This window comes from Rattus rattus, chromosome 8 (genome assembly GCF_011064425.1).
Source record: "Rattus rattus isolate New Zealand chromosome 8, Rrattus_CSIRO_v1, whole genome shotgun sequence".
NCBI lineage: Eukaryota > Metazoa > Chordata > Mammalia > Rodentia > Muridae > Rattus > Rattus rattus.
In genome coordinates, this window is record NC_046161.1 from 40665271 (window position 1) to 40679089 (window position 13819).

Below are 13819 nucleotides of genomic sequence, written 5' to 3' on the forward strand. Positions count from 1 at the left end.
AGGGATAATACTTAGGAGATCTCGGTAATCTGGTGGCTGTTCACCCCAGTCAGTGATGCTAGAAAGGGTGAAGCCCAGCATGAGAAGTTGCTGGATTCTGGGAACTTTTGGGGGTAGAGTTCATAGATGGTGTTGATGTGTTGGTGAGTCTGGGAGAAGAAACATACAACACCGACCACTGACAAGCAGGACAGACTATAAGAAGCACCCAGTGTGCCCACACCCTGCTGTGTGTTGCTGCCAGGAAACAGAGCACCAAGCCTGCTTCCTCCACCCTGCAGCACCCTGACCTTCACGTCAGAGGACAATAGGAGAGCAAAGTGAGTGCTCTCATTAACCTGCTTGCGGGCAGCTTGAGTTATTTTGGCCTCACCCTGGCTCTTTTGGAAAGAAGCATTTGTTTGATAAACAGGAAGTTGTTTCCGTGGGTGGAAGAAGAACAAATGATAGAACCAAGGGGCACAAGAAAGGGCTGCTGGCTATAGTTAGTTTAGAAGGGCAGACATGGTTTCAGGCCACCACATAAGGCCAGCACCGACTGTGTTCACAACTGTGTTCACATTTCATATCAGGAAAAACAGTCTCTGCCTATTGCTTGACCTGCAGGGGTTTCCATCAGCTCTGAAGAATGGAGACTGGCTGCACAGAGTGGGAAAGTGACTTATTTTAAGGAATGTTAGCAGGCTGGAGAAATGGCTCAGCGGTTAAGAGCACTGACTGTTCTTCCAGAGGTCCTGAGTTCAATTCCCAGCAACCACATGGTGGCTCACAACCATCTGCAATGGGATCTGATGCCCTCTTCTGGTGTGTCTGCAGACAGCTACAGTTACTTATATGCATAAAATAAATAAATAAACCTTTAAGGAATGTTAGCTCCCCTCCTCTGCTCTGTTAGTGGCCAGAAGGTTAGACTCCAGTGAGACTGGTCTAGGTAAGCAAAGACTGGCCCATGTGTTCCAATCTTTGAGAGGTTAGAACCTGAGTATTCCACAGCTTATCCCCACCTCTACCTCGAGCAGGCAGACTGAGACAGAGAGCTCGAATTCCGAGGCAAGTCCATTCATTATTCTGTCACCTTCGGAGGGTGTGTGAGCATCAGAGTGCTATTGATGTTTGAAAAACTTCACGCATGGTGGGGGAGGGCACCTGAGGATCCATGGCAAGTGACCTGTGATAACTGCTAAGTGAGGAAGAGAACCTCTGCTCCACTTTTGATAAGAACTCAAAAGGGAGGAAAATGGAGACTTACTTTGTTTTCTGTTTTAACTGGATGGAGCCACATTGCAATTAAAGAAAACTTAAATCTGCACCACATTTCAATAATTAGCTTAGTAGTGGTGAAAAAGATCTGCATGGCAGACTTCACATGGCAGGTGTCTCCTTGATGTCTGCCTGGAGAGAGAAGGGCAAGAATCTAGATGATCAGAAGCTAAGGTCCTGAGGACAGTTGAGACTCTCAGGGCTGGTATTGGCAGCCAAGACACAGGAGAGCTGTCTCACCAAATGGCCTGGAGGAAGTTACTTATAGCTGGAATCCTGAAGTTCAGACTTTTCCTTGACTGTTGAGTGGATTCAGAACCCACTGTTGATTCAGATCCTCTGACTGCGTAAGTGTAGGCTGCGCCTACTCTGGATCTCTCCATCAGAGGGTAGCATCCAATCTGGACTTGCGTTTTTGCTTCCTGCCTACTGAGTATGTAGGAACATAAAGCAACCATTTGTCAGCAGACCACTGAAAGGCAGGTTTCCACGGGGACCGAAACTGCAGGCTGTTAGTTTCCTGGCACGCCCACCTGATCGTAGACTGAGAGCAAACTGACGGGTGGTGGGAGTCCAGTGGATGAACATAAAAGCTGAGGCTAAGGTGTGAATGTGCCCGAGCCCATAAGACAGAGCTGAAGGCCAGGGGCACAGAGCACCATGGAGGAGCATTAGAGGCAAGTGCTGGTCTAGGGGAGCCTGATGTGCCTGAGGCTGTTTAAGTGACAGTCACAGCTACACCCACAGTTACAGAAGTCGTGTGTGGATGTTTGTAGTTGCAGCTCCGTGTGGTGTGAGTATCCCAGTCTACCCAGTATGCTGCCACTAACGCCTCACACCAGGACCCCAGCGGTGATGAGGGCTGCTGTGTAGAACAGCTCTGTGCAGCACAGGCGGCTGTTGAAGAGCCTGGAACGCTGACAAAATTCTTAATTAGTCCCTGCATGGTGCTGAGTGAACGTGTAATAAATGCATTTTTAAATATTGAAAATTCAAGATTTGTTGTATATGGTAACTCTTAAAAGCACAAGTTCATCCCCAAATCCAGGAGCTTCTCACTGGTCCTGGCCTGTGACAGTTGACTTCCATTTAACAGAGAGGAGCTGGGGCTGCTAGCAGTATGAACGTTTTATCCAAGGACAACCGATGTGTCATTGTGGAGATAAAGCAGAACTCAGCTCACTCCACCAGCCTGGACTCTATAACAATTTTGAGAACTTTCCAATTATTTTAGAAAAATAAGGTACTTAGATATTTATAAAAAGAAGTTTTTTTTAAATGAAAGAAAATCCCTTATTTTGGAAATCACAAAATTAATCATTCTGTCATGTTTGAGAAGCTTTGATGTGTTTTGGTAATTAGTGTTTACTGCCAGACGAATGTCTCTTGGGCATTTTAATTAGTGGGTGGCATGGCCCAGTGAGCTTCTGATGGTAACCCTTCAGAAGAGCTTATTCTTGTGTTTCTCAAGACGAGCGGTCTCCTCAAAGCTCTTTAATTAGGCCAAGTTTAGCAACTAAAACATATTATTAGAATAATTAGGCCCCTCTTAAGGGAATGGGGGTCAGGGAACAGGTACTGTTCGAGAGGGATCGCTTAAAATCTAGTGCCCTGCCTCTGATGGATGTCCAGTTCCTGGGCAGCTTGTGGTGCACTGCTGTCTTCAGTCAGGGACTTTCTATTCAGAGATCTCCCCCACCAACCATAGATCTCACCAGAAGCCTAAATATGCTGGGTATAAGCGTCTCCATTCCATTCTGTCCTCTGGTGTGAAGCTGTCTCTTACCTCCAGCCTAGAGTCTTACTCCTCTCATTTTTTTTTTTTTTTCTTATTAAGTTGCAAGTAACTGAGGTGGGTTTTTTGTTTGTTTGTGTTTGTTTGTGCTTTTAAGGGAACCACTTTAAAGATCTTGTGTATAGGAAACAAAGCATTTTAACAGGTCTTTAAGGGTTGTTTGCTTTGTCTATTTTTAGTGATTTCAGTCTCTTCCTAGGTGGCCCAAAGCTGGCCTCAAACAAGATGGCCCCTGCCTCAGCCTCCCAAGTTCTAGGATGATAAGTATGTTTGCCACACCAGGCATGACTGATCTTAGTAATTATATGCATATAGTGTGTGTGTGTGTGTGTGTGTGTGTGTGTGTGTGTGTGTTCTGTGTCTTCTGTGTGTGTGTGTTCTGTGTGTGTGTTCTGTGTGTTCTGTGTGTGTGTGTTCTGTGTGTGTGTGTTCTGTGTGTGTGTCTTCTGTGTGTGTGTATGTGTTCTCTGTGTGTGTGTGTTGTGTGTGTGTGTGTGTGTGTGTGTGTCTTCTCTGTGTGTGTGTGTGTGTCTTCTCTCTGTGTGTGGGTGTGCATCATGTTTACACTCTAGAATCGTGTCCCTTGCTTTCAAAATGCAATTTATATATTTTTTTAATCTACCATGTAAATGGATCTCCCTCTAGTTGCCTTGCTTTGCCTGTCTCCCTGGTTCTTGGCTGGCTTTCTCTGTGTCTTTGCAGTTATCTCTAGTGGTAACACTTTACCCTAGATTCTGTTTTCCTTCAAGTTTAAAGAAAGATAGCTATCACCAGTCCTGTGGGTGAGGTGTCACCAAAATAATTGAGTGATTTCAGTGAACCACTATTAATAAGCAGTCATATGTACATTCATATTGCTTAATTTTTCACTTCCTTATCTCAGGATCATAAGATAACACTCTGTTGGCAAACGAGACCCATTTCAGCAAGATCTTTGGTTAAAGGACTTCTCATAAAAGGTTATTGGATGTTTCCAACAGAACGTGCTACATGTCACTGTCTCTGTCTTTCTCTCTGTCTCTGTCTCTCTGTTTCTCTCTCTCTGTCTGTCTGTCTGTCTCTCTCTCTCTCTCTCTCTCTCTCTCTCTCTCTCTCTGTGTGTGTGTGTGTGTGTGTGTGTGTGTGTGTGTGTGTGTTTGGTTTTCAAGATAGGGTTTCTCTCGGTAGCCCTGGCCATCCTGGAACTCACTCTGTAGACCAGACTGGCCTTAAATTCACAAAGATCCACTTGCCTCTGCCTCTCAAGTACTGGGATTATAGGCATGCGCCACCCCACCCAGCTAGGATCCACTTTGCCGAGCCATCTCTGCAGTCCCACAGCTGACACGACCTGTTTAGCTGTCATGATGTAGAGTTGAGTTAAGGGTGTTAATGATCTGTCTCAGTGTGAACCTAGTGCCTGACTCCAAAGTACTGGGAATGTACTTTTAAAATTGCTATAATTGCTATGGAACAACCAAATTGGTTTTTCAGTCTTGAGGATAGCCTGATCTCTAATATTCTAGAGTCTGTTACATGGTGAGGGCTTTTTGGAGGCGTGTGGGGAGGGGGGAGTTGTTCACCCTCTATTTTAGCCACTTGCCTATTGATCATTTTTTTCTCGGTAGAAACTTCATATTACCTGTAAAAATTCCTATTTTAGTTCTAAGAAGAGCAGATTCAGATGTAGAGATGTATGTGCCCTGGTGACTCATGTATGCTTTTTGTGTCAGATTATAGGGCTTTAAAAAGTAAGAGGAGCTACTAGGATGGACAGAGCTCTACGTAAGGACAGTCTTCCACTGTGTGGTGTCTGCTCCAGTCTAAGATGATTGGTTGCTAAGACTCTGCTTTTTGACACAGTCTTCAAACACAGGAAATGCTTCTGATGCTTATCTTCCATGTGTGTTTGCTTATGTACATGTAATCTTTTCAGGAGGAGCTGAAAAGGAAGGGTTAAGTGTTATAATTCTGGGAAAGTAGCATTAAGCCCTGAGAACACTTTTCCAGTGTGTACTTTTTTGTTCATATGTGTTTTTGTGTGTAGGAGGGAGGGGGTTCATGACAGGGTTCCTCTGTGTAGCCACGGCTGTACTGGAACTCACTCTTTAGACCAGACTTCTGCCTCCAGTGTGCTGGGACTGAGGATGTGTGCCACCACTGCCAGGCCACAATCCGTCCTGGGAAGCACCCTCACCACAACGGGCTCAGGCTCAGGTGCTAGTGAACTTTATGGATGTGCACAGGAGTGAGCCTTGCTCTCCCTTCAGCTCTCTTCAGGTGTTGTTGGTTCCTTTGTTTTAGATTTACATATGTAAATAAACGTTTCTCCTGCATATATATGTGTGCACCACATGCGTACCTGTACCTGTGGAGGTCAGAGGAAGGCCTCAGGTCTCGAGCCGCCATGTGTGCTGCTGGGCCTTCTCTCAAGCCTCTCTTCACCTTTGGCTCTGTTATCTGATGGACACTCGTTTGCCTCCCAGATGCCTGTGGGGCTACGCCAGCGCCTTGGGTGGGTACTGACTCTGCTCTTGTTCACTGCAGACCACTTGGTGGCCCATGGACGAATGGCGGAGAAGGAAGCTCGGCGGAAGTTCAAACAGATTGTCACAGCCGTATATTTTTGTCACTGTCGGAATATCGTTCATCGCGATTTAAAAGCCGAAAATTTGCTTCTGGACGCCAATCTGAATATCAAAATAGCAGGTGAGGCGTGTGAATGTGTGCGTTGAAGACAGGAGTCGTGGTTAGGGTAGGGGCAGTTTAGTCTCTGTTAAAATTAGAGCTGAGGCTTGTTCATGCTGAGGACGCTGCTCCCACTGAGCTGTACAATAACCTGGAAACTAATAAACTTCCAAAGTACATTTAAAAATAGAGTATTAGCAGGAACTCTTTAGGAAGAAAGGAAAAGGTAGTATTTCAAGTTCTATTACTTTGATAAATCCTTTGTAAATAATGAGGAATAAAAAATTTTTTTAAGTAGGAAGGTAAGCCTGTGAAGTGACACACTCAGCTTCTCGTCCCAAGGCCACTGCAGACACAGCCCTTGCTCACTCCCAGGCTGTGCTGTCAGAACAGATCTTAATGCAATAATGCTCACTTAAAGCTGCTCTGTCTCCTCTGATGAGCAAAGGCGGGTTTAGGAGATATTTAGATTGTTCGGACTAGTTCCTTCTACACACATAGATCCGTACTTCCAGCTCTCGTAACCCACTCCCTGTGCTACTCGCCAGTTTTAGCCAATTTTTTATTTTAGTCCATCCTCTTATCATATCCCGCCGCTCTGCCCGGCTAACTTCTACATTTCTTCCTGACTGCCTTACACTTGTTGCTCTGACCTATCAGCATTTGCCTGGCAGATACAAGTTCATCTCCTACTGATTAGCAGACAGACAGTGTATAGCAACTATAATAGAAAATAGGTATTTTTTAATTCTTTGTCAGTTTCTAATAATACATTGTATGTCTCTTATCTCCCAGAAGAAAATGAAGTAGTTTCATGCCAAAGATTGAAGTGTGGTTTGCCTATCACTGCCTTGCAAAGCCAAGGAGTCAGAAGCTGTTCTGATTTCCCTATAAGCAGGGCAGGAGTTGAGAGTTCAGATTTCTATCTTGTTCCAGGTCAAAGTACTTGAGTAAGCCCTGCCAGCTGCGGTGCGTCTGTCCCTTGGGGCAGACCTGTCCCCTAAGTCCTCGGAACAGCTCTCCTTTCCGTCCTGATCTCAGGCTGATGGCTCTACTTGTGTCCTGAAGCTCATGGTCTTTCACTGACTTGAGCCTTGGCATGACACGGCAGGCAAGAGTCAAAGGTTTGCTTTTTGGCTTGAGACTAAGCCAGGCACTCTGACTCATCCTGCTTTAGCCTGTCAAAAGACATCACTTAGGATGAAACCATGATTTCCCTTTGTCTTCATGTCAGTTGTGGCTGTTCCCATAGAAATAGGTAATGTGGAAAGACCTGGCAATGTCAAACCCCCTTTGTATTTTTTTTTTTTTTTTTTTTGTAGCTTCAGTGAAATTAATTGTAAACAGTACATACTGAAGCTCATAGAACTCAGACATGAGACCACGGGGAGACTGAGGGGGAGAGTCTTGATTTGAAGACAGCCTGGATACATTGCAAGACCCCGTCTTATAAAAGTGCAGTGTGACAGGCCTCTTAGCTTCTTACTGTTGGTGAAACAAGTTAGCACAAACTCCATAGCTGCAAGTCTGATGATTTTCTAAGTCAGTTCTGCAGGTCAGTAGCATAAAACATCTGGTTAGCAGGCCCGGTTCCTGGAGGACCTACGGGGAAAGCCCAGATTCTTGCCTCTTTTTACCTTGTAAAGAGAACCTGCCTTTCTTGGCATAGGCCCCATCTTCACGGCAGTCCAATCTCATGGTTCCATTGTAGTGACTCTGTTCCTCCTGATTCTTGTACTATAAGGAGCCCTGTCATTGTATCAGGTCCTCCTAGATAATCCAAGACTACCTCCGCAGTTTCTGAATGTTAACTAGGTCACTTCCACAGAAAATTCCTTTGACATTCACAAGGATGGGGTGCTTGGCACATGGATGTGTTTGGGGGACTTTGTTCAAGCCCGTCACAGGGCCATTCCCATTGCCATCGGATTATTAAATCGTTTGAAGAAAGCCCCTCTTTATATTTTGTAGTTATTCTGCATATGTGAACTAAGTTTAAAGTGTATTTTGTTTTGTTTTATATTGTGCTGTTCTGTGTTGTGTTATGTTGTTCTGTGTTGTGTTGTGTCACTCTGTGTTGTGTTATATTGTTCTGTGTTGTGTTATGTTGTTCTGTGTTGTGTTGTGTCATTCTGTGTTGTGTTGTTTTTATGCTTGGTTGGTGATTTTCACTTTGGGGTCATTCTGATTAGGTTAAGGAAAATTCCTTTGTCACTTAGTTTTTTTCTGGAGAAAATCATTGATAATTGAAACTAAAATTACTAAAATATTTGTGGAGGGTGATTTTAAAAAAATTATAAGTAATTTATAACAAATCCAAGTAATGACGTAACAGTCTGCGTGCTGGCGCAGTGAAAGCCACTGGGACACTGGCAGCAGCCCGCCCTTGCGCCCTCTGTTTAACACATATACTTTGGTACAGTTCTAAAGTTCATTTTAAGCGTTTACATTTTTAGTATTTGTTTTCAGAGCAAAACAATGACTAAATCGGACTGTAGCACATGGTCTGCTACATTGCCCAGTGTTTATCCTTGGGTGACTGCTTATGGGCTCTTTCTTTTGTGTGCCCTCAGAATGTGGTTTCTCAGTCATTGCTTGAGCTTGGGGTGTTTGCACATGGATTAGATGGAATTCTTGTTCACACATGACCTATCTTCCTTGAACTTAATGCATCACTAGGAGAAATGCCTTTACTGGAGTCCAAGTAGATAGAACACAACTAAAGACAGAGCGGACTGAGTGATAAGTAATGACATCAACTTTATTTTTAAGAGCTTAAAGCAACTCTTAGAGGCATGCCCTTTTAGTGGTCACTTTAGATGCCGTATTAGAAGCCTTAGGAAGAAGCCACTGTACCTGAAAAACAAACATTTACAAGAAAAAAATTGGTTGTGTCATGTGCGTGCGTGCGTGCATGAATATGCATGTGTGTGCGCGCGCGCGTGCGTGTGTGTGTGTGTGTGTGTGTGTGTGTGTGTGTGTGTGTGTGTAAGAAAGAGTCTTCTTAAATAGCTCAGTCAGGCTGGCCTCCAAATCAACAGCCTTCTGTTTCAGTCTCTAGATGGCTTATACTGTGGGCATACGCCATCGTCTCTGCCTGGGGAGGAGAAAAGCGTGTAAGCGTGTTGATAAAACAGACCACAGTGTTGTTAGTCCTAGCCCTCCCATCTTAGCCACTAGTGAGGCCAAAGTAGGAGAAGTTTTAAGTTTGAGGCCAGCCTGGGCAACTTTTTGAGACCCTATCTCAAAAAATGAAAGTGGCAGGAAGAATGCTTACCTAGTATCAATTAGGTTCTGAGTTCAATCCTTAGTACCACCAAAAAAAAGATCCTTAGTCTTTAGTCCCTCATCTTTAAATTATGTGTGTTAAGGAACAACTTGTTTTGAAACTAATAAAAATTTTAATTAAAATGTAAGCAGTTGGGTTGGGGATTTAGCTCAGTGGTAGAGCGCTTGCCTAGCAAGCGCAAGGCCCTGGGTTCGGTCCCCAACTTCGAAAAATAGAAAAAAAAATGTAAGCAGTTAACATTTTTATGCCAATTATTTATCCAAGTGGTTTTTGTTTAAAAAGTTCACTCTATAGTTGGGGCTTTTTGTTCGTTTGTTCTTGGTTGTAGAATTTAGAGACTCTTGTTAGTGGCAGTAACAAAGCTGTCTTCCGTAGAGTCTCTCCAGTGGGGGTTTGCTGGCAATGAGGCTCCAGCCTCTGCAGGCCAAGTCGCAAGATCTGGAGCTTAGGATCTGCTGGATCAGCTGGGGCCTCAGCCATTGTCTCCAGAGGTTCCTTGTTCGGGTGGCTCAGCAGCAGACAGAAGGGGAAAAGTGACTCCTGCCCACAAGCACCCCAAACCCTCAGAGCGCTGGCAGTCGGATAGAACCAGAGTCGTGCTGCACAGGGCCTTTCCCGTGCATCACTCTCTGCCTTTATATACAGAAATACAGTGTGTTCCAAAAACATAAGAACCTTTCATCCTCCAGCGGTTCTAACTTCCAAAATGGTTTTATGCAAACCTCCCTCATCATTGTCCCCGCTGCTGGGGAAAGGAGGAGACTCAGCTTTTAACCCTTCATTTTCATGGTTCAGATGTGTGTGATTTTGTAATAACGCAGATAGAGGAAGGGAGCGCAACCTAACTCAGTCCACGGCACAGGGAAGGGAATCATCCCTGGCTCATAGTGCTTAATCTCTTCAGCTACCGGATGATAGATCATGTGACAGGGGTATGTTCCGACCCGTTAATGATACAGTTAATCGCTAAAACTCCAGCTACTGGAAGTGTACAGAATCTATGAGCACACTCTGTTTGCTGCCTCACCCCACCTTGTTATCACGCACCTACCATGTACAAGAACCTCTGCCTGAGGTACCCATTCTTCCCCATGGCCAGACACCTGGCTTTCTCATCCTAAGCAGGTGTGAGTGATGGGGTCAGAAGGGCTAGAGTCGGGCTGGATGTACCCTCAGACATGGCTAAATTTCCAAGGCCCTCTGGGTGGGCCTGGAATTGGACCAGAGGTTGGGCCAGGTTTGGAGGGGTTGGGCATCTTTCCCAGATCCCCTGACCTGTGAGTTCTGTGGTGGAATAACATATTGTGGACCTCAAATTGGGCTGGGCCTAATTCCCTAAGTTGGCCTGGAGATTGACTGAAGCCTGAGTGCCATACAGGAGCAACTCAGAGGAACGCTCTTGGGGCCCTGTACTGTGAGGTGGAGAAGGCGGAATCCAGTCCCGAGGAGTCCCAGGACACAGCAGTCCTGCAGAAAGAACTAGAGCAGCCTACCCGGCCCCTGAAGCATCGAGGAGTACCGCGGGCACACCAGACCAGTGTGGGGCTCACCCTGGGCATCCCCTTTGGAAAGGTGTTCAGCTAGATGCCATCCACTGCTTCGAGGTCCTGCAGCTCAGCCTCAGGAACATTTGACCCCAGGCCCTGCTGGAGAAGTGGGCAGAAAGACCAGGAAGCTTGGGAGGTTTGCACAGCGAGATGTGCCTAGCATAGGCACACAGAAGAAATGGAAGAGCACAGAGAGGTGCACGAGGGGACCTGGGGAGCATGGCTCTGCGGTGCAAGAGATCATGCATTGCCTCTTCCCAAGACAGGAGTCTGAGGTGCATATCTCCTTTTCCAGGAGCGGTCTTTGTTCATTCCTCTGCCACAAGGCTCCCCATTTGGTGCCTCAGGCTACTGGAGGCCTCATTTCACCATGCTCTACTCTTAGGTCCCTTTTCCTGAGGATCAAGTCTTTCCCTCCAGAGTTTGCTGTCACTGCTCTAGGCTGTCCCATGCATTTTAAACTGGGACCAGCACTGCTGGAGGATGTAGGCATCAGAGAGGTCAGGAGAACTTGGGAGCTGTGTACTCATGGCATGATATTTGCGGTAAAGCGTGAAGGACGGTGGGATCAACAGTGTATAGGGGAGACTTGCAGAGGCTCCTTCAGCAAATATGGATAAACTGCCTACTGTGTGGTCACTGGGTGAGGTCCTGGGGATGCAGCAGCAGAGGAAACTGTCCCTTTCAATATCATTCTGGTGTGGAGAGACACACAACTTTTAATAAAAGAAGGATCTGAGTAATGCGATAACCAGGATCAGCAAACCCGTCCAAGCTGAAGGAGGACAGTGCACGGCCAGAGAGAAGAGGCGTGCCTCAGGCAGAAGGACAGCATGGCCAGGCTAAAAGGGGGATCGGAAGGGGTGAAGGTGACAGAACGGCCAGGGCCAGTTGCACACGCCAGGATGGGGATTTTATTTTGGTTATTCGAGGAGGCTGAGGCCCAAGCATAGTAGAATGTGCATGGCATATTTGCACACAAGCTCTGGGGTGGGTCAGGTCTTTGATCCTGGGCTACCTATGGTAAGATGGGAGGCAGAAAGGAGAATCACTGGAAAGCTAGTACGTCGGCTAGCCTGGAGTTCACAGCATAGCAGAATCAAGAGACTCTGGTCCAAAACTAGGTAGAAGGAAAGACTAACTCTAAGTGTGTGCCACAGCACTGTCGGTGCACGTGGGCGTGTGCACACATTCTTTTTAAATGGTGTGGGAACCATGTGTAAGAAACAGGAGGGTTTTTACTTCCCTAAACTGTGAAATTGCTCGACTATTAAGACATATTAAGGTATCTTCACTATAGATAGAAAAATATTTGGGGAGAAAGAAGGGCAAGGGGATAATAGGACCAGTTAAAAAGGCTGCTGAGTGGTAAGACATGAGGATGGTGGTCGCAGACACTGGAAGGTAGGAAAAGGCAAAAACAGGAAGAAGCAGAGAATTTGCAGGACATGTTAGCATTGGGGTATCTGAGCCATGGAGAAGGAACTTAGCATCAAATTATTGTTTGCAAGAGAATTATATTTAACCATCAATAGTAAATGGTATGTTCTTGTTTAATGGTCAATACACTGCTGTTTGAAAGCCATTTAAGTCTCGTTCCCAAAGATTAAGTAGTGAGATGTCTTTGTTTTAAAAAAAAAAAAAAGTCTAAAAAATAGTTAAACATAACTGACCTACTCCCTAAAGAAAAGAGCTTTCAAGTTTCAGACATTATGAGAATGTTTTGAAAATTGTGGAAACTTATTTTCTTTAACCAAAGGAAGTTGGAAACTTTCCCCTTTAAATGTCCACTCCCAGAATGGGCTCCACGAGACAGTTTCCACTCCTGTGTTATTGTTTTAGTTGGCAGTCAAGAGACAGCAAGGACCTTCAGGGTAGCTACAGAAAAGCCAGCCCTTTGGAAAGGGTTTCCAGAGTGCACAGGTTTAAGAGACAGTGGAAAGTTCGGGCCTCAGTGCAGTGCAATTGAGAGAGTGGTGTTTATAAGAATCAAAACATTTTGTGAGCGAGCACACTGACCCTTTGCAATCCATAAGAGAATTTAGAGGGTGGGAACCTTGGGTTTCTGAGAACAGCTGCTCTGTGCTGTGATCGGGACTGCCTGGCTGTCCCCGGGGAGTCCTTATGCTGCATTCATTCCTCAGCCCATTCCTTATTCCTGACCCAACACTTGATTTGGGTTACCCTTCACACCTTTCCGGCTGACAGGCCAGGAAGCTGAGAACCAGAGAAGACCATCGTGACCTCCTAAATTCAGGTCATAATTGAACCTAACTTTTGCTGTGTCCTTGGAATGGCATGTGGCACTCTTGTAGAAGGTGCTAATTAACTCTGGTACATGCTAAGTGGTTGGAAAGTAAAATCTGAAAAATTGGAAACTGGGGAGATGGTTCCCTGGTTAAAAGAATGACCACCATGCAGCCATGAGGACTAGAGTGCAGACCCCAGCAGCCATGTAACAAACCTGGCTTACACCTGTAACTCGGGCTTGGGGAGTCACTCGTTTGGCTTCCCATAGGTGCATAGATGCGTGCACACAACAGGTGCATTAAAATTGAATAACACAAATAGTAGTGAAGCCCTGTGAAAATGATCTCTTCTGAGGATTACAGACATGACCCAGAAGTTGAAGATGTGTACTGCTCTTACAAGTGACCCGTTTTGGTTGTCACACTTGTAGTTTACAGCTGTTTACAGCTCCATCTGCAGGGAATTTGAAACCCTCTTCTGGCCTCTTAAGATATCTCCTAAATCTTGTTCCTAAGACTAGAACTCCATAAGTGAAATATCAAAATTCTTTTATTCAAAAGTATTTGAGAGATATATGTATATATCTATCTATATGTGTTTATATGAAAGTATGTTTTGTGTGGAAAGTGTGTAAAGTTAAAGTTGAAATATTGGCTTTTGTCAGTTGTTCTGTGTTGTGAGGGCTGTGGATTTAAAGGCCTCACAGTAGCCACTCTACCAGTGCAGAGCGGCCTTGTCAGATCTTTCCACAAGCAGAGGGAAAGGAAGACAACGGGCTGGGTGAGTCTGGAGTGATAGCATACCCTGAAATGACCTTTCTCATAAACACTTAATCCCATGCTTCCTGCTCTGCTCTGCTCCATGTCATCTCCATATTTGCTTTAATATTAAAATTATCAACAGCTTAATGTCGGAGAAAGTTGATGTTCCAGAAAGATGCAGTCTGTTTAGCTTATAGGCTTTCTAACTCCTGGCAAACTGAAATGTAAGCATACACGTTATAGAGGCAAG

At 45.2% G+C, this 13819-nt stretch overlaps 1 protein-coding gene and 1 pseudogene across 1 annotated transcript in view; both read left to right on the forward strand.

The window, feature by feature from the left end:
* The window catches only part of Sik3 (SIK family kinase 3), a 208245-nt gene that overhangs the window by 129223 nt on the left and 65203 nt on the right, over nt 1–13819 (forward strand). The window contains 1 exon segment of the mRNA XM_032909579.1: nt 5582–5743. Within this exon segment, the coding sequence (XP_032765470.1) occupies nt 5582–5743 (162 nt within the window).
* On the forward strand, nt 9733–11291 carry LOC116906752 (annotated as a pseudogene).